The 19155-nt window shown below is 41.1% G+C and overlaps 1 protein-coding gene across 1 annotated transcript in view; it reads right to left on the reverse strand.

Annotated features, from left to right (window-relative positions):
• Positions 1 to 19155, reverse strand: part of ECT2L (epithelial cell transforming 2 like) — a 57695-nt gene that overhangs the window by 18207 nt on the left and 20333 nt on the right. Inside the window, exons 6-13 of the mRNA XM_019526947.1 lie at positions 17512 to 17639; positions 14947 to 15085; positions 13640 to 13808; positions 12834 to 12962; positions 10629 to 10721; positions 8584 to 8766; positions 7340 to 7443; positions 570 to 784 (exon numbers count right to left, since the gene is read on the reverse strand). Coding sequence (XP_019382492.1) covers positions 570 to 784; positions 7340 to 7443; positions 8584 to 8766; positions 10629 to 10721; positions 12834 to 12962; positions 13640 to 13808; positions 14947 to 15085; positions 17512 to 17639 — 1160 coding nt within the window. The remainder of the gene's footprint in view (positions 1 to 569; positions 785 to 7339; positions 7444 to 8583; positions 8767 to 10628; positions 10722 to 12833; positions 12963 to 13639; positions 13809 to 14946; positions 15086 to 17511; positions 17640 to 19155) is intronic.

Consider the following 19155-nt stretch of genomic DNA (forward strand, 5'->3'; position numbering starts at 1 on the left):
CCCGCAATTATAGAATATGATATTAATGAGCTTCAGGCTTAGAACCCAAATCCAAAGTTTGGCCCATCTGAGAGAGGTGTGACCTTTGATCCAGACTTAGGACCCAGGCCCTCTTTAAACCATGATTCTACCTTCAGATGTATGCACCAAACTACTGCCTCCCTACAAGAACACACTTCACTGGGGCCCTGGGCAGGTACAAAGATCCGCCTATTCAGATCTGTTTCCACAAGTGGACCCTTAGTTCTTACACTTCTGAGTTCTTCAAATTAACATGGCTGAATTAAGATTCTACTTTCTTTCGTCCAGTATCTAACAATCACATTCAGACTGCCAAAAACCTAGTTTATACATGTCAAAAAAAAAAAAGTTAAATGGTAACTACAGCAAAACTATGATTTTTCACTGGTTTGAGTTCCTTAGAACTGCAAAACTGGAGATTTACAAACTAACCAGAGGTTTATACAGCTGTAGTAAGCAGCTGGGCCAGACTACAGTACAAGGAGATAATTTGCTTAATTAGTTGTATGAGAAATCCTTAATGAACTTAAAGATTCTAGGATATATACCTATTGAGTTGTAAGACTCCTAAGATATCAGAGAAGATGATTTGAACATTAGCATGACTCAGGATGGCTTGATTTGAAGCTAGTGCTGCTTTCAGTGGAGTAGAATAAACATCCCTCGCAATTTCTAGCATTTGCACATAGTTTCTCTCACTTCTCAGGAGCTCTCTGGCAAGTCTTGTTCGTTGGTCATCAGAGTCCTTTAGATGTCTCTTACCCTACCACCAAAATATGGAGAGTAGGTTAGTGGCACTTACCTTGAAAACTTGGAGCTATTAGAGTTTCAGAAAAAAATATTGAAGAAACAGACCAGAAAACTTACCTGCATCACTAAAAATAGGGCCTAAGGATATTAACATATCCCACAAGAAAAACTATTGGAAGTTCCTTTTCCAACTGCACATGTTCAGAATTCAACATGCACAAGCATGAAACCTTCACACCTGAACCATCACCCTTAAAGCTACAAATGTACACATATAGCTACATCTTCAAACAGTCTTGCTATTTCCTCGCACCTCCCCCAATCCTGAATAGGGCCATCCTGGGTGGGGAGTCAGGAAAATACCCTTCTGCAGTCGCTGCTGTTTAAAACTATATCCTGTCTGAACTACAGGCTGAACACACTTTCACACAGGTTTTCAAATGCAGTTCAAACTGGTTTAAGGGGGAGCATATGTTTGAATGTGGACCAGGCAGTGTGTACACTACGTTTTCCCCACCTCATTTTAATGACAGCCCAGTATACCACCTGGATCGACGTTCCCTTTTCATTCAGGTGGAGCTTAGGAGAGAAATCTTGGTCCTACAAAGTCAATGAGAGTATTGTCATTGACTTCAGAAGTAGAATTACATGTTACAGCTGATTTGGGAATTCAAACCCAGACCACATGCTTTGACTACAGCACCACCTTGAGGGTCACGAGCAGAACAGAGATCCTTGTTGTGTCTAAATGTCATGATAGAAAATTCTGTTCTCCTTTCCCCCTGGTTTTTGTCTACAAGTACAGTAATTCTCTCTTGACAACAGAGTAAACTCAAGACTAAGATTTAACTCAGAGGGAAAGGATTACACACATCACCAAAACAGTAATATGAAGTGCTACATCCAGTTCTGAGATCTGCTTGCAAATTATATTCCAACAAAATCATAGGTTTCTAAACCTCTGCCTAGCAAAAAAATAATATATTTTAATACCTGAAACATCACTTTCTTAGTTTTGTTCACTTTGCTCAAATTTCCCATAGGAAAAAAACATTAAAAAAACAACCCCCCCAACCTACTGCTAAAAATGTACGTCAAATATACTAAGATATTTAACTACTATCAGAGTTGATTGTCTTATAACCTAAACCAATACTTTAAATTTTAACTCCTTTTCTTTGGCCTAAGGGCTTAGTCTCTTTTGCACCATCTTCCTGATTATTATATGGGAATCTTTTTAGAACAAAATTTGAATAATTTCCATTCTTCTCTATTCCACTCAGAAGACTGATTTTTATATATATATAATAATACTGTAGAATTAGTACAGTATTAGTAATTAGCTATAGTAGCATTATTTATTACATTTACATTGTCAACACTATTTATTTGAGGGTTACTTATCTGCTCCAGAGAAGAATGATCCCCAAACAAAAATTGACTCTGTTCTTGTAGTCTCATAAGCATTCTGAAATGTAGAATAATCTTGTTGAAATCAATAGGATTACTTACTTTAAATTAGGCAGATGTATAGATCTTTGCAGGATCACTACATAGGGTGACCCATATGCTGGGATCCTGTGATCCCAGCTGACTTCCTGCCCCTGGGGCAGGAGGCTGGACTCAATGATCTTCTGAGGTCCCTTCCAGCTCTAATATCTATGAATATAGAACTACAAAAGTGTCAGCAAAACCATTTAACAACCCAGTGTTGCAGTAGGTGTTCACAAGCCCTGGTGTTCTGACCTTGTTCTATGGTAGGACTTGGTTGTAGTGGGAGTTCACTTGCAACGGTTACAAATCATTGCAACGTTGTGACAATGTTAGTAAATGTCAGGAGACATATGACCTGATACTGTAATCTCAAAATAATCCTCACCTGAAAGGGAGAAACTTTGTAATGCCAGGATGTCACTTAACACATGCTCTAAGGTGCATTTGCTTGTGTTTTAATAGCACTCAGCAAGTGCTGTTTGCATATACTATGTGTTGACCCAGATTCTGCCTGTTTCCAGTAGCCTTTTAAAAATCATAGAATGATAGAAAATTGGAGTTGGAAGTCATCTAGTCTAGTGGTTCTCAACCTTTTTTGTACCAGGACACATTTGTAAACATTGATGGCCAGTCCTGACCCAGTAAATAGTTTAAGTAGAAAACAGCTGCCTGGCCCAGCCAGTGCCCCTTGTTCCTAACCCTCTGCCCCTTGTCTCCAGCCCCACAGTATGTGGGATGAGGGGGTCCCAAGTAGCCCCTTGTAAGCTGGAACTGTACCAGCCTGCAAGGCAAAACCCACAGCTTCCCCCTTTTTTTCTCTTTTAATTTAAAAGTGGATTCTCTTTTATGTTCACAATCCTTTCATATATTCTTCTGATCCACTTTTAGGTCATGACCCATGGGCTGAGAAACACTGATCTAGCCAACCTTCTGCTTGAAGCAGGACCACCCCCAACTAGATAATCCCAAGCAAGGCTTTGTCTAGCCAGGTCTTAACCTTCAAGGATGGAGAGTCCACAACTTCTCTGGGTAGCCTTTTCCAATATTTTACTACCCTCCTAATGAGAAAGTTATTCCTAATATCTAACCTAAACTTCCCTTGCTGCAACTTGAGACCATTGCACCTTATTCTGTCATCTGCCACCACTGAAAACAGTCCAGCTCCATCCTCTTTCAAACCCCACTTCAGGTAGTTGAAGTTTGCTATTAAATCCCCTCTAGGTCTTCTCTTCTGTAAACTAAATGGGCACTTACACACATGCAGGGAGCCTGCTTTGATATGCTGGAAATCCAGTGTGTCAGAGCAGACACAATTAATCGAGTCTGCTTGAGCACATAAATAGATGCACTCTGGCAGCCTTGCACATCACATACCAGCAGCGCAGCATGTCTCTGCTCTGAGAAAATGGCAGTGATGCTCTTGGAAATAAAACACGTTTGATGTGCTTTAGTTCAAAGTGCACCGCTGCCATTTTTCAGCACGGGGACACGCTGCGCTGCTGATACATGCAACATACAGGCACTTTTAACTAGCACAGCTCTCTAATTAAAAGCACCTGGCGCCATATTGGGAACACATGTAAAAATGCCCATCGAGCCCGGTTGCCTCAGCCTTTCCTCATAAGTCATATCCCCCAGCCCCCTCACCATCTTCACTGCCCTCCACTGGGCTCTCTCCAATTTGTCCACATCCTTTCTGCAGTGGGGGCCCAAAACTGAACATAGTATTCCAGATGTGACCTCGCTAGTGCTGAATAGAAAGGAATAATCACTTCCCTTGATCTGTAACGCTCCTATCAATGCAGCCTAATGTGTTGTTAGCCTTCTTGGCAGCAAGGGCACACTGTTGGCTCATATTCAGCTTCTTGTCCGCTGTAACCTCCCAGGTTCTTTTCTGCAGAGCTGCTGCCGAGCCAGTCAGCCCCCAGCCTTTACCGGTGCATGGGATTGTTCCATCCTAAGTGCAGGACTTTGCACTTGTCCTTGTTGAACTTCATGAGATTTCTTTTGGCCCAGTCCTCCAATTTGCCTAGGTCTCTCTGAATCCTAACCCTCAGCTTAGTGTAATCTGCAAACTTGCTGGGGGTGCACCCTATGCCAAATCTCTTATATTTTACTGCATATTTATTTTTACTGTGCTCAAAATGCTACCAGATAAAAATATCCGTAACTTCAATTTTGATAGAAGGCGAGAGAGGGTGGCATCTTCAAGACAAACTCATTCAGAAAGGCATAAGCTTTCATAGGCATTAGTTTTCCTACTTCTTCAGATGCTGTTATGTACTCTTGATACTTCAGTATGCTAGAAGGCACCTGAAGTAGTAAGTCTGTAGTCTATGAAAGTTTATGCCTTTCTGAATGTTAAGTCTTTCAGCTGTCACCCTTCTGGCTGACTTCAGAGTAACACAGCTAACTACCTTTTGTTAAATGCTGATGTTAGCAAAAACAGCTTTGAAAAGAGGAAATGTAGTGATATTTACAATGTTTACTTGTTTTGCAAGATTTTTAAAGCAATATAAAAATTGCTCTCCTTTTACTTTTTAAACAATTAATTGGACTCCCAGGCAGGCCAGAAAGGGAGATATGTGGGGCAAGGAAGAAGCAAACAAGCTAGAGCGAGTGCGGATTAATGAGATGCCTGCTGCTCTGGAAGGTACTAAGCCTTTAGTCTCATTTCCAATGGGGCAGAAACTTCTCCTCTGTTCTCAATCCATTGTATCCAATAGCTATTAAATGCAAGGTGCAGAGACTTCGTTTTAAAAGGAAGACTGGAGAGGCACCTGTAGGTTCAAGTCCCATTTGGGTGGGAGTGGCCTAAAACCTGGGTCTTCCACTGTCTACGTGAGTGCCTTAAAACATTAGGCTAAAACATGGGGTGGCTGTCCCCTTCTTCCAAATCCATGTAAGTCATGGATTTTTACCTGGCTATAGTTTCAGACCTGGGTATATGTGAATGGTGCCATGTAGTTGCCTGCCCAAAGTGTGCATGGGTGCTTGCATGTACTGCACGTGCAATAGAATCACAAACTGAATATAACTACTTTTGGGGCAAGTTAAGTTCAATAGGATTCTGCCCCAGGTGTCTAACTTCTGCCTGACAAGTTCTAGCAAATTTGACAAGCAAATTTGTCTCCCACTGCTCTCTCTCTTCTTCAAAGAGTCCAAGGGGTCTCCTTTTCTCTCATCTGGTTCACAGAGAGATTAGGCACTACTTCAAACTGAGCAGTAGATTTCCAGTGCAGACAAATGCCCCTTAGAGACTAGAATGAGATCACAAAATGTATATGTATTTGATATAAAACAGAAACGGAAGCCTACATCTTCAGAAATGAAAGGTAGCTGCATTAATCCATAGTACAAGCTAGCCTCCAGCTAGTAAACCATACTGAAAGAGGTCACTGTACCTAATGTATTCACCAGGCCTTGTTTGCAAGTCACATTTTGTCAAGATAATCTGTATTCTGAACATTTTGTATAGTATTTCCTCAGTGTGAAAATATCTTTGGAACTGTTTTTTTTTTTTTTTTTTTTTTTTACATAAACAAAAGTAAAACTAAGATGATCATTATCCAAGACCAAGGGAGCACGAGTAAAACTAAACTGGGTTACGCATGAGGGCTTTTGTTTTTGATTTGGTTTTTTTTCCAAGGTGCTGTGTTCAGTGACTGCATCCTTGTAAAAATAAATGTGTCCTCATAAATATGTATTTATATTGGTTCCAAAGCTTAGACTGGCTGGCAGTTAGGCCACTGTGGAGGGAAGGAGGAATTCTGAATTCAATCCTTATGCCAATAGAGGCTGACAATTTTGTAACTCTAAGCCTGACAGATAAACGGGAGAAAAAGTGGGATTGTAGTTATGTTGATTAATCGTGTGGACTCCCCTTGATAGAACTTATTGCTTCCATGCAGATGAGAAATCCTACCATATTGCTTGCTTGCATAGATTTAAAAGCTGTAGATAAGATTTTATTAACTTGCGCTTCTCAGAATTTTAAAAATTGAAATTGGTAAAGCAAGCTGAAATGTTGAGTTATAACAAGAACTGTTCAAATTTTCTTTGGCAAAAATTTCACTTTTTTTTACCATTCTCTGGTTAAAATTAATCACTGTTTCTTTTTCATTGAAACTTCAAAAACTGAACATTTTGAACTACTTTTCAGATGAAAACACAAATATAGCACACTTTATTTTTCTGTCAATTAAAAAGTTGTCAACATTTTGAAAAACATCCATCAGCTCCAAGAGGACCTCATTTGTTAATAATTATATTCAAGTTTGTTATCTGAATATAGTAAAAACCAGACCTTAAATCAGACCTGTCCGCAGACAATTTCTTCAATTAACAAAGTGTTCTCAAGTCCCTCAAAAAACAGCTGAAAAGAGCTGATAGGAATAATTTTGGTTTCAAACTTTAGGTCATGAAATATTGCCAGTTTGCACTTCACTAACATTCAAGATGCAAGCATGCATTTATCCCAATAACATTATCATCAACATTATTATAGAGACCTGTGCCAAAGATTGGCAAAATGTTTAATATTCTATTTGATGTAAACATATTTGATTTAACCTTCTTTGCCTCAGCTCCTGAGTACTGCAGAAGACTATTTTCCTCATAAAATAGTTTAATTTCTTCACATGAAACAAAGCTAAAGATTCTTTTAATGGGAATCCAGTACCCTCCTGTATAATGTGTTTTCTGTCTCTATGTATTAATCAACATGCATTCCAGTCCTTCAAGAATTTTGATCACAATACTTGCTGTGATCACTAAGCTTGATCACTAAGCTTGCTGTGGATGGGCCGAATGACTAGAGAAGCTTGTGAAACAGCAGCAGGCAATCCATGCAAGTAGTTTTTGCATTCAGCATCTGCTCTTAGAGGACATATTGCTAACTGGGACTTGAAACCAGAAAGAAAAAGGATATGACCTGACATTAGAGCAAAGGAGAGTTACATATCTATGTATTTATAAGCTGGCACAGTATTTCTTTGTAAAGTGAAAACAGCATTAGATAAATATTCATAAACCCTTGCACAATAGTCATTAAAAGCTTAACAATTTTACTTACGTAGCTTCTTTTTGACAGTTCGGTTAAGCCATCAGCTGTGGTCTGGGCTACTTCGTGATCAGTGCTTATTCTGCCTGTGCTAATGGCATCAAACATAAAGTGGCCTGAATACAGAAGATCAAGAATTATGCAAGTCACAATGGATGTGATAAACTTTCCACCTTTGTGGAAACTGTTCACCATAGTCATTATATTCTAGTGAGGGGTATTTTGGGGATTCACAACAACTGCCAGCCCTTCAAACTCAACTGGAGACCAAAGTCTAGTGGAGACATTTCCTTAGGATTGTTTTGAAATAGAGACCTCAGCACTACATCCACTTTGGAAGTTTTCTACAGAAAGGTTTCTATTGCTGACATGTGAAAGGTGGCTTTTTGGAGCTCTTCACAGTCTTTGAACCAACACTATTTAAGTATAGATGTTAGGTTAGAAAACTTTGAGAGAAGTTTTGTAGGCTCATTTTAGATGAGCTCTCTGGCTCCTGAGAATTACAACTGGGATTTTACGGTGTGCCAGTACTCAGTGGTGTAACTAGGACGAGGCCAAGGAGACAACTACCCCAGGTGCCTATTTGGGAGGCAAAAAAAGTCAGCTGCTACCAGCAAATGTGCAATCTCAATTCCAGAAGTTGCTGGTGACCCTGTGCCCTGGGTGCCCAGCTGCATCCCTGCCTCTCTGTCTTGGTACCAGGACTGTAACTGCAATAACAGAGGGCACTGCCCAGGATAATTTTGTCCCCAACCTAATATGGCTGTTGTCTGCACAGTTCTGTGTATACGTCATCTAACTGCAGCACAGTACATTTATTCATATAGAAAGGGCCCTGAGCTAGCCAAACTGCATGTGATGGTTCCTAATCTGAGAATTTTAGGCTGAAAACCCAGATTACTACCAAGCAAGCTAGCATACTAAACAATATAGTTTATTTTTTAGCACTATCATTTTTATGATTGTGCAGGTCAAAAATCTCTCTCCCCCATGCATTTGCTCTTTTGTGTAAGTTGATGTATGGATACACTGGAAATATTAATTTTATTATAGGTAATATTTAATAGCCATCTTGTGCTGTACAGAAGATTATTCTTGCCAAGCTAATAAACATACATGTGATGTATGGGTGGGAAGTGGCAATCAAATTCAAAATATGACAGTTCCATGAACTGTGTTTCTTGTTGCATGTTCTTGTGCTTTTTGAGTGTATCCTAGTTTTATATCTATTACAAAATGGCAGTGAGAAGTCTTACCAATAAGCCTGTCACTAATGTTCCTCTGCAGCTCTCTGAAATACGGTCTCATTTGCTTGCGGATGGGTTTCATTGCATCCTCCACGAGCTCTGTCAGTCTGAGCCACATCTGTAGTTTTACTTCAGTGAAGTAAATGGAAGTAGGAGGTCCATCCTTCTGCTCTCCTAGCCATTCACTAAGAACTGAGGATATGATTATGCTGAGGGGTCATTGAATCTGGTGGAGGTAACCATTACTCTTCCATCCATATGAATATAAGACATATGCAAGCCCCTTTATGATAACAGGTAGCCATAATGGGATCAACACTCAAAACACAGGTGCATTGAGAAGGCTTGAGCGGAAGCTGAACCATATTGCCCTAATCCCAAATTCCAAGGATTTCCCTAGAATTTGATATCAAATGCTGTGGGTGGGGCACAGGTCAGATTTATTTGTCTGTTTGGATAAGCAGCAGAAGCAAAGACGAACAAAGAGAAACAGTAAAATCAGAGAAGCACTGGCAGCACGACTGAGAAGAAAGCTAAGTGAGAGCATTTATATGTGAGCAAAGAGACTCTCAGTCTGCTGCTGTTTGATTGCTATTGTGCCCAGGGAAATGGAACTAAATACATTATTTATAAATGCACAAAAGGACTTCAAAGAAGTACTTAACTCCACCCCCACCACCTCCTCTTAGTGGGACCCACTAGACTCCAAAAGTTGGGTAGCTGCTCAGGTCAAACTGCGGGAACAGTGTCACAACAAGTTAATGCTCTTTTCTAGTTCATGCAGTGGTAAATATCAGACAGGTTTTGGAAAATTCAGACTTCTGCTTGTGTAACAATTCATTTCACTTAACCCTATAGTAGAGCCTATGACACCATTTCAACAGGAGACTGGTTGAGTTTCAAACGCTTAGTCTGAAGATCACATTGAGCATAGACTTGTACTCCACTAAGACAGAATAGTAAATACATTCCCTTTTGGAACTAATGGATGCAACCAGAGGTGACCTGAGCAGGGTGCGGGGCCTGGGGCAAATCAGCCTGTGCAGGGCTCTGCCCCCGGATGCGAGGAAGCCGGCGGCAGATTCAGTGGCGGAGGGGCTGAGAGGCTGGACGTGAAGCGGGCAGCAGCATGGAGTCTCCGCGGCTGCTCCACCCAGCTCTGCGGGGCCCCACAAAGTGCAGGTCCTGGGGCGGTCACCCCGATTTGTCCCCCGCCCCCGGGATAGCCCTAGATGTAACTATGTTTTATTCAGGAACTGACACTATTTTTAATTACATTTTAACATGCATCAGGCACTGCATGCAAAATACAGAGACCCAAGTGGCTGAATTTATACATGGGTGGAGCAGACTACTTTCTCCTCCATTTTTTCCTGTCTGAACAGGGATCCTGGTTTTCTCTGATTTAAAAAAATCCTCAATTTTTGATTAAAAAAAGTAACTCTGAATCCACACTGTCCTGTGCTTTAAACGAAATGCTTTAATATATATAGTGGTCTTTCATTTTAATCATGGAAACATATGGACTTGGGGTTACTTTTTTTTAACTGAAAATTGGGGATTTTTTTACATCAGAGAAAACCTGCTGATCAAAATATACTGGAAGACTATTTGGTCTACCACACCTTCATCATGCTAAATTGACATTTAAGCAAATAGCACTACATCAAAAAGGAATTTACCCAATATGGGATATTAAAATTATTGTAGAGGTAGTAAAAGAGAATAGCTTTAAGCCTACATATTTTGTAAATGTAGAGGATCACTCTAGGTATTTAATAAACGTATTGAGCTATTTAAAACTGATCAACCTACAAATTTACAACTCCCTCTCTATCGTATATTGATTTTCAGCCCTCATGTTACAAAAGTAGAATTAGACTAATTTTTTCTTTGTTTTTTTTCATAAACTAATACTTAAATTATTTATTGGAAAAACAAGTTTCTCTCTAATGTAATTAACGTTTTCAAAAAATAGTTTAACTGAAGTTCTACATGGAAAGAAGCCTATACAGTTTCCTTTACAAAGTTATGTAATAACTTTCTGTACTTACTGTGCTGGTAGGATCCAGTTGCTATTCCTGTAGGAGCTCTGAAGAACACACCAGTTAGATGAGACAGGTGGGAGAGGACTTCCATCCCTGTCTCTGCAAAGTTATAATTTTGCTTGCTTTAGTTCAGGAAATAGTTATCTCCATCAGTAAAATATTTCAGCCAACAGAATCCACTAGCCATTTCCTTTTTCTCCACACTACTATTAATGACATCAAAATGAATATTAGCTTTGTCCAGGGCTAGAGAATGAAAAAAGACACAACATCAGTGCTAAAACTGGTTAGAAAATGTTGGTTGTCTTCCCTGCAGACAGTCAGTAGTTCTCCCCCATAACATAACTGGTAGGCAGGAGGGGATTGGGCATCAGCCCCAGGCACCAATGTGGGGGGAGAGGGGTCCTGAAAGGACAGGCCCCCCTGGCAATCTGCCATGGAAGGAGAGAATCATGGAATCATGCAGGAGTAGGACTGAGAGGGACCTCCAAAGGTCATCTAGTCCAACCTCCTACCTGAGGCAGCATCATCCCCATCCAAACTATCATGTGCAAACCATAATCTAAACTCTACATAAGACTACAGTCAACCTGGGCACAACAAAGACCGCACCCTAACCTGCCATAGGTAAAGCAGGGGAGCTATGGCAGTCAATGTCCTGCTTCTATGAAATGTCAATATATGCTCAAGAGATCCCAGGTAGAGGACCACACCCCCTGCTACAGAGGAAGGCAAAAACCTTCCATCTGTACCAGTCTGACCATGGGGTAAAATTCCTTCCTGACCCCAAGTATGGTAATCAGTCTGACCCTGAGTGGAGGGGGCACAACCCTTGCCAGAAACCTGTGGCTTTGGTTCATTGGCACACCCCAAAGTCGCCTGAAGAAGGCTTAAAAACACCCTCACATGTAGCAGATCTACTATGGCGCCCAGATCCTTCTCCATAGCACTGCCATGCAGCCAGGTGTCACCCATTTTCTGATGGTATTTTTGCTGTTTCTTCCTGTGATGTAGCACCTTGCAGTTGTCCTCATTGAACTTTATCCTATTAGATTCAGCCCAGCTTTTCAATCTGTTGAGATCCTTCTGAATTGTGTTCTCATCTTCCGCCATGTTTGCAGTCCTTCCCAGTTTCGTGCCATCTGCAGACTTGCTCATGAAGCTTTCAATGCCAGCACCCAAATCATTAATAAACACACTGAAGGACACTGGGCCCAGGACAGACCCCAGTGGGACTCCACTCAAAACCTCCTGCCACTCTAACATGGATCTGTTAATAATTAATTAGCCATTGTTTGTGTCTATTGAGCCAGTTTTCTATTCACCTTGTAGTGGTTTTGTCCAGCCTACATTTCTCCAGTTTGTTTATGAGACGGTCACATGGGTCCTTGTCAAAAGCCTTGCTAAAGTCCAGATACACTATGTCCACAGCATTTCCTTCATCCACCCAAGTAGCTACTCTGTTAAAAAAAGGAGTCTATTCCACTGCCTTGCTATTCTAACAGCTAAGAAGGTCTGGAAGGAAAGTCCTGTACTGCCCAGTTGTAAGAGCTGGGTGCAGGTGCACCCTAGACAGGTAACACCCTCTTCCCTCCCTGCCAGCTCTCCAGAGCTTGGCTCCTTGTCCCTGCAAGTCAGGGAGCAGTAGACAATTGGCCAGCATGCAAAGCCTGTTAGATAAGCCTCTGATATTCCCCCAGAAGTCCATAACTCAGTAAAAACCTAAAAATTTAAATTCTAAAAATGAAAAAAAATGGGTCGTGGGACTAAACTTGTATGTTTGGGTTGTTAGATATTAAACAAAGCCTCCTAAACTGCTATGGGGACTCATGAGAATTGTTGCTTAGATGTTGTATGTCCTCATTCTCCTCTATGAACCATACTCCCAGGCCAGAGTACAAAATGTATAATGTATCATGGTCATCCCTTTTGATAAGTCTGCAGCCCATGTAAGAGGATTCCCATGCATGATAAAAGATATAGTCCAGCTCTGTAGCTGAGGACCCAAATTCTTAACTTCCACAAAGCTTTCTTTGTGTTCAGATTATTCAACTAAAATTTTGTTTTCTACCAAAAGATGACACTTTTTGTAGAAACCATTGTTTTAACTACCAATTTTCTTCCAAAATACATTTCATTGGAGATGTTCCAAGGAACTCCACAATGAGCAGGATCATTCTCCATTCTTACCCAAATTCAAACAATACTGACCTGATGCTGCCAAAGGAACAAAGATGTCCACATGGCCTCCTTCCTCAGGAGAAGTGACACAACCTCCTAGCTTCTCCCAAAATTCTCTAATTTCAGAGCTCAAAATGTTCTCAATACTAATTCTGCAGCCTGAAACAGATTAAAATGAAAGTCAATGAAAGAAGAGAAATAGCATTTGAGGTTTTAATCTGCTCAGAGATCCATCTCATCTGCACTTTGGATTACTATCCCCTCAACTCTCTTAGGGCAATATAATAAAAGTAGCAAGTATGAATAAGTGCAATGTTCCATAACTTGCAAACTGTGAGATTACTTCCCTTCCATCTTTTTTTTTAATTACTTCTACCTCTAAATTCATTTCTTTGTATCATATTCCACTCCTCTCCTCACACACACCTTCTCCTCTGACCACTGTTTTCCATTTATGGGGCTGCTTTTTAATTCTCCTCTTTTGCTTCATTTTCTTATCTTCCTTGAATCCCTTCTTTAACTTCCTGGTCAGACTTTTAGTTCTATGGATTGTCTTCAGGGTCTCCATGCCCTTATAAAGATAATATCAGAAATGACTGCAGTCTCCTTGTTTTTAACTGATTACTAAACCCCTTGTCCTGTAAGCTTTTACATCTAGGCAGCCCTTTCTTCCCAGGTAACTACAATGGAAGGTGCAGATCCTCCTGCTAGAAACTCATTATAGTGGGATTAACTTTTCAGATTTATACCACTGTCCCTTTTGGGAAAACTCAGCATGTGATAGCATGTGAAATGTTACCAATTATTTTGTTTCTGCTCTTTAATCTAACCGTTACCTTGAAGCAAACTGATTTCTCTGGAGTCTCCATCACTGAAAATTCCAATACTCCTTGCTTTTCGGCCATCCAGGGCCTTTTCTATGTAAAAAAAGAGACTTTCCAATGTCATTCCACTATGTTCATATACCATGGGAACTACTTCTGGCTTAGTGCTGTCCAGAACCATCTGCAGGAAGGAATTATTTAAGAATAACAATAAACAATTCATGTATTTCTCAAGAAGGTGATTCCTTGATAAGTATAATTTCTAAATCAGTTAAATGTTGTAGATCAGGGTGTCAAGCATATAACTCAGAGGCCAGATCTGGCCTGTGAAGCCAAAGGATTCAGCCCATGAGCATGCAGAGCCAGTCTTGTGCATGGGTTGGACTTGGTGCTGTGGGTGCCACCCACCGCCAGAGGTTTGGTCTGGGGTGAGAGCTGGCTCTGGCACAGTTGGAACTCGCCTGCTGACTGGTACAGAGACCATCATCTCACCCTGTGGGCTGGATAAGTTTGACACCCCTGTTGTAAACATTACCACATTATGTATCATATGTAATATTAGTCACTATATCAAGAAGTGACTTTATAATTCCAATGGATCTCTCTCCAAAAGCCTCCATGTAAGGTTAACAATAACCATGACCTTCACTATGACACTTATTGGGCATGGGCTTGAAGTTAATGGTATTTTGTAGAGGTAAAGCAGGTTGCCTGCATGCAGTGGATGGTAGGACCAGGTCCTTATCAGGGAACAAAATAATGCTGCTTGGTGGTTCAACTCTGTGTTCTGCATTTCCCCCTCACTGTTACTTTTTGAAGCTGAGATTATAGACACATTTTAAATAAATATGCAGTGTGGGCTGCTTTTAACATGACACTTTACATACATTTGTATAGCAACTTTCACAAATTTTTACTTAAAACAGAGGAGCTTTCTTCCTGCCTAGAGCGGGGGCAGAGCTGGACCTGATGATCTGCAAGGTCCCATCCAGCCCCTAACAATCTATGAATCTATGAATCTTTAAATCATATGTGTATCAGTACATTTGAAAATCTCATCTTGAGCAAGCAGCATTTTAAAATCAATTTCATGTTAAACTCTGAATTTCTGTCAGTAAGAGTCATTTGGACCCAAAGACTTACTTTACAGATGTTACTGTAATTTTCTGCTGCTTTCTTTTAAAGTAAAGTAATTTTCTGCTGCACTCATTAAGTATGGTGCATTTCTTCAAGGAAGGAAGAAAAGTCTGTTGTAAAGCTCTGCAATATTGAGCAGTTTGGGCACACAGAAACCCAGTCACCCCCCAAAAAATTCATACCTCATATGCAGGAATCTGAGATGATATCAAGAGCAGGCATGGCTGAAGTGGATATATACAATTGCTGTATTTTTGGTAGATGTTCTGACAATGTCTGTAGGGTAGATGAGAGTAAGATCTGATTCCAGCCACATTTCTTCTATGTGAAGATAAGTTGAAAATAATAATAATTAAAAGTCAGTATTAAAACTACTATAACCATTCTTTTTTGCTTAAATCTGTGAAGGTGCATAAACAATAAAACTTGAAAAAAATCAAAAATCCCAGATAACCTCTGTTATCCTCAATACACACGCATTTTGATTTCCAACATTACTGCCTCTTGTACATAGTACTTTGGAAAATATCCCAGTGTTCCATATGCATAGTTGTGACACCTCTTTGCATTTGGGAGAGGGATGTGAAGAGTAAAAAGTTCTGGCTTTTATAAATGACTACTGTATATGAGTTCCTTAATGCTCCAATGTCTGAAAACATTAGAATGTTTCTGAAATTCCATCCTATCTCTGTAGCTCTGTAAATTGATAAATCCTTAAAATACTGGACTGAACCACCTACCAGTTACTTTGATAAATACATTTGTAGCCATGTCTATTATTCTAGTCTATTCTTGCTGAATGATACCATTTCTAGGAGAAAATAAACTTTAATAGTCTAGTGAATACTGGAATTCTTGATTTCCAAACACCTATAGTTCACCTACTTGAAGTCTTTATATTTATTTTTAGGTCATGTCTTTGACAAGAATAGGTTTTAATGCAACAAAAGAGAACGCACTTTTTGGAGCCTCTCCTTAAGTTGCAGAGGCATAACTGGCCAGTACTGCACCTAATGTGTGTGGTGAGTGGCCATTTTACCACCAATTTTCAGTGGCAAAAAAGGTGACACCTCACCCTCATAGGAGCAAACCTCCAGATGCTGCTCCTATAATATGCATTACTGCTGCTGCTTTGCCCTCCCTGCTGTCAGAGAAGGTGCAAAGTGCCAGGGGAGGGGAGAATCATGGAATGGGAGGGAGAGGGGCAACACCTGGGGCTCATGCTGTGCTCACCCACCCATTGTTACACTACTGCTTCTTAGCCAATACAGCTCTGGCTTAGCCCATGGAAAGTACAACCTCCTGGATTTACTGGTAGTCCCCCATCCAAGTGGCACTTTTCCTGGTTCAAGTTAAATGACAACCCCCAAGCATCCCAGCATGCTTTCCAGCCCTGGGCTGGGTTAGGCTGTGCTGTGCTGTCTGCTCCAGCAGAGAAGGGTTGGTGCGGGGGGGAGGGCAAACCCCAGCTGGGGTCTGGGCCAGGGAGGGGAGTTAAACTTTCCTTCCACCGAGTACAGAGCTGCCCTGCCCTGCTAAAAAATTACTGCTGGCTGCAACTGTGGACTACAAATCCCAGAGGAACCTGGAAGCAGGAAGAGGAAGTGATAAGCAACTCTGCAGAGTCCTGTTGCAGTAATTCTAAACTGCAAATCCCAGAGACCTTGGGGGCAGCAGGAAGAGGCAGCAAACACACAGCTCATGCTGACTATGTGCCAGAGAGCTGTGCTCTAGTACTCTCCAGCTTCTGGCCTGAGCCACTACAGGCATGTGGCTGCATTTCCTGAATCAAAAGTGAATGTCTATCCAGTTGTTTAATCTCTGCAGTTTAGATTAACTTGCAAAGACTGAATTGATTCATCCTTGGGCTTTTTGACTGTCTGTACTTAAGAAAAATGACTATACAGTAGATTCCTCAAACCCAGGTGGTTCACAATCTGCTTGATTGGGTGCTTTTGCATAGGATGCTTTTGATGAGCCTGGCAGCTGTTTCCTGAGGGTTTTTCTTCAAAGGGTACTGTTTCTCCAGCCATCTGGAGATTTCTCAGCAGTCCCAAACAGCTGACTGGAGAAGGAGCACCATTTGAAGTAGAAGCCTGAGCAATCATTAGGAGCAACTCAGTGGTTGCATACACTGTTTGCTATGGCTATAAATAGCACCCAACTTGTTCACAAACCCACATTTAATCCAACAGATTATCCAGATTCTACTGTATAATTTTCCTATTTTGGATGAACAACCTGTTGCATTGTGGGAGAGCTGTGGGTCTTAAGATCTGCTGATTTAAGCCCAGATATTTCTGGTACTGGCTACTTCAAGTCAAATCAGACCTTGGGGTTTACAGTATGAAGCTAGTGTCTGTGGCCAACCCTCACACACCACCACATTTCTGCCCAATATCAAATAATAATGCTAGCCTTAGAACTAGACGCGCCTGGTTTCAGTTAATTGGAGGACCTGATATGACAGATACATCTCCTGTAAGTTGGTTCCCAGTGTTGCTACTTTCAGCCTGAAGATCAAGCACGAATTGTAGAGAAACTGTATGGGCTTTATTGAGAATGAACTCCATCAAGGTGCCTGTATTTCAAAAGTGTATGACATAACAACAGCAACTTGCATTTTTGTGTTGCTTCCCATTTGTCCTGTGTTCTGTGACTGTTACTAATCAATACATTGTGGGGACCATTTTATATTTCATGTTGAGAGACTCTCCAGCGCTTTGAAAATTTTGAGCATTGCTTACCTGTTGGGAAAAGATTTTAAGGAGGCTAAAACCAACTGCTTCTCTGCTGCCAGACTAAAACTTGACATGGATTTCATTTCTTCAGACAGCAAAGTTGAAAGAGTATGATTTGGGATAGCATTTCTTTCCTGTAAGCGTTTGAAGAAAAATACAAAAGATAAATGCATTTGACACAGTATAATAATATACATTCCCTATATTATTGTACCAGTCAATAAATACTAGCAAACTTTGGCAGCAGTGACTGGAGACGATTGAGTTCAGGATCCTGAGGAAAAGGAGGAAGGAGACAAGCAGAGTAAGGTTGCTGGACTTCAGGAAAGCAGACTTCAACTCACTCAGGGAACTGATAGGCAGGATCCCCTGGGAGGCCAGTCAAAGAGAGGAAAGAGCCTAAGAGAGCTAGTTGTACTTAAAACAATTCTTACTGAGGACGCAGCAACAAACCATCGAAATGTGCAGAAAGACTAACAAGTATGGCAGAAGACCAGCTTGGCTTAACAGGGAAGTCTTCAGTGAGATAAAACACAAAAAGGAAGCTTATAAGAAGTGGAAACATGGACAAACAACTAGGGAGAAGTATATGAGTATTGCTCAGGTATGCACAAATTAAATTAGGAAGGCCAAAATGCAACTGGAGTTGCAGCTAGCAAGGGATGTGATGGGTAACAAAAAGGGTTTCTACAAGTATGTCTTCAACAAGAGGAAGACCAGGGAAAGTGTGGGTCCCTAACTGAATGGGGGAGGCAGCTTAGTGACAGAGGATGCAGAAAAGGCCGAAATACTCAATGCTTTTTTACCTCAGTCTTCACAAGCAGGGTCAGCTCCCAGACTACTGCACCTGGCAGCACAGTTTGAGGAGCAGGTAGGAAGCCAACAGTAGCAAAAGAACAGGTTTGGGACTATTTAAAAAAGATGGATGTGTACAAGTAATGGAACTGGATGCAATGCACCTGAGGTGGCTGAGGGAGTTGGCTGATGTGATTGCAGGGTCATTGGCCATCATCTTTGAAAACTCATGAAGACTGGAGGAGGTCCTAAACAATTGGAAAAGGACAAATATAGTGCCCATCTTTAAAAAAGGGAAAAGGAAGGTCCAGGGAACTATAGACCAGTAACCCTCACCTCTGTCCCAAGAAAAAACATGGAGCAGATCTTCAAGGAATCTATTTCTAAGCACTTGGAGGAGAAGAAGGTGCTTGGGAACAGTTAGCATGGATTTACCAAGGGCAAGTCATGCCTGAACATCCTTCCTTCTTTGACAAGATGACTGGCTCTGTGGATGTGGGGAAAAGCAGCTGATGTGATACACCTTGACATTAGCAAAGCTTTTGATACGGTCTCCTACAACATTCTCACAGGCAAGCTAAGAAAGTACGGGTTCTGTGAATGGACTGGAAGGTGGATAAAAAACAGGCTGGATTGTCAGGCTTAGAGGATAGTAAGCAATGGCTAAATGTCTAGTTGGCAGCTGGTCTCAAGTGGAGTGCCCCAGCGGTTTGTCCTGGGCCAGTTTTGTTCACTAGCTTCATCAACGACCTGGAAGATGGCAGAGAATGCACCCTCAGCAAATTTGCAGATGACACCAAACTGGGGGGAATAGTAGATAAGCTGGAGGGTAGGACTAGGGTTCAGAGAGACCTT

This window comes from Gavialis gangeticus, unplaced genomic scaffold (assembly GCF_001723915.1).
Source record: "Gavialis gangeticus isolate Ggan-Ray unplaced genomic scaffold, GavGan_comp1, whole genome shotgun sequence".
In the NCBI taxonomy this organism is placed as follows: domain Eukaryota; kingdom Metazoa; phylum Chordata; order Crocodylia; family Gavialidae; genus Gavialis; species Gavialis gangeticus.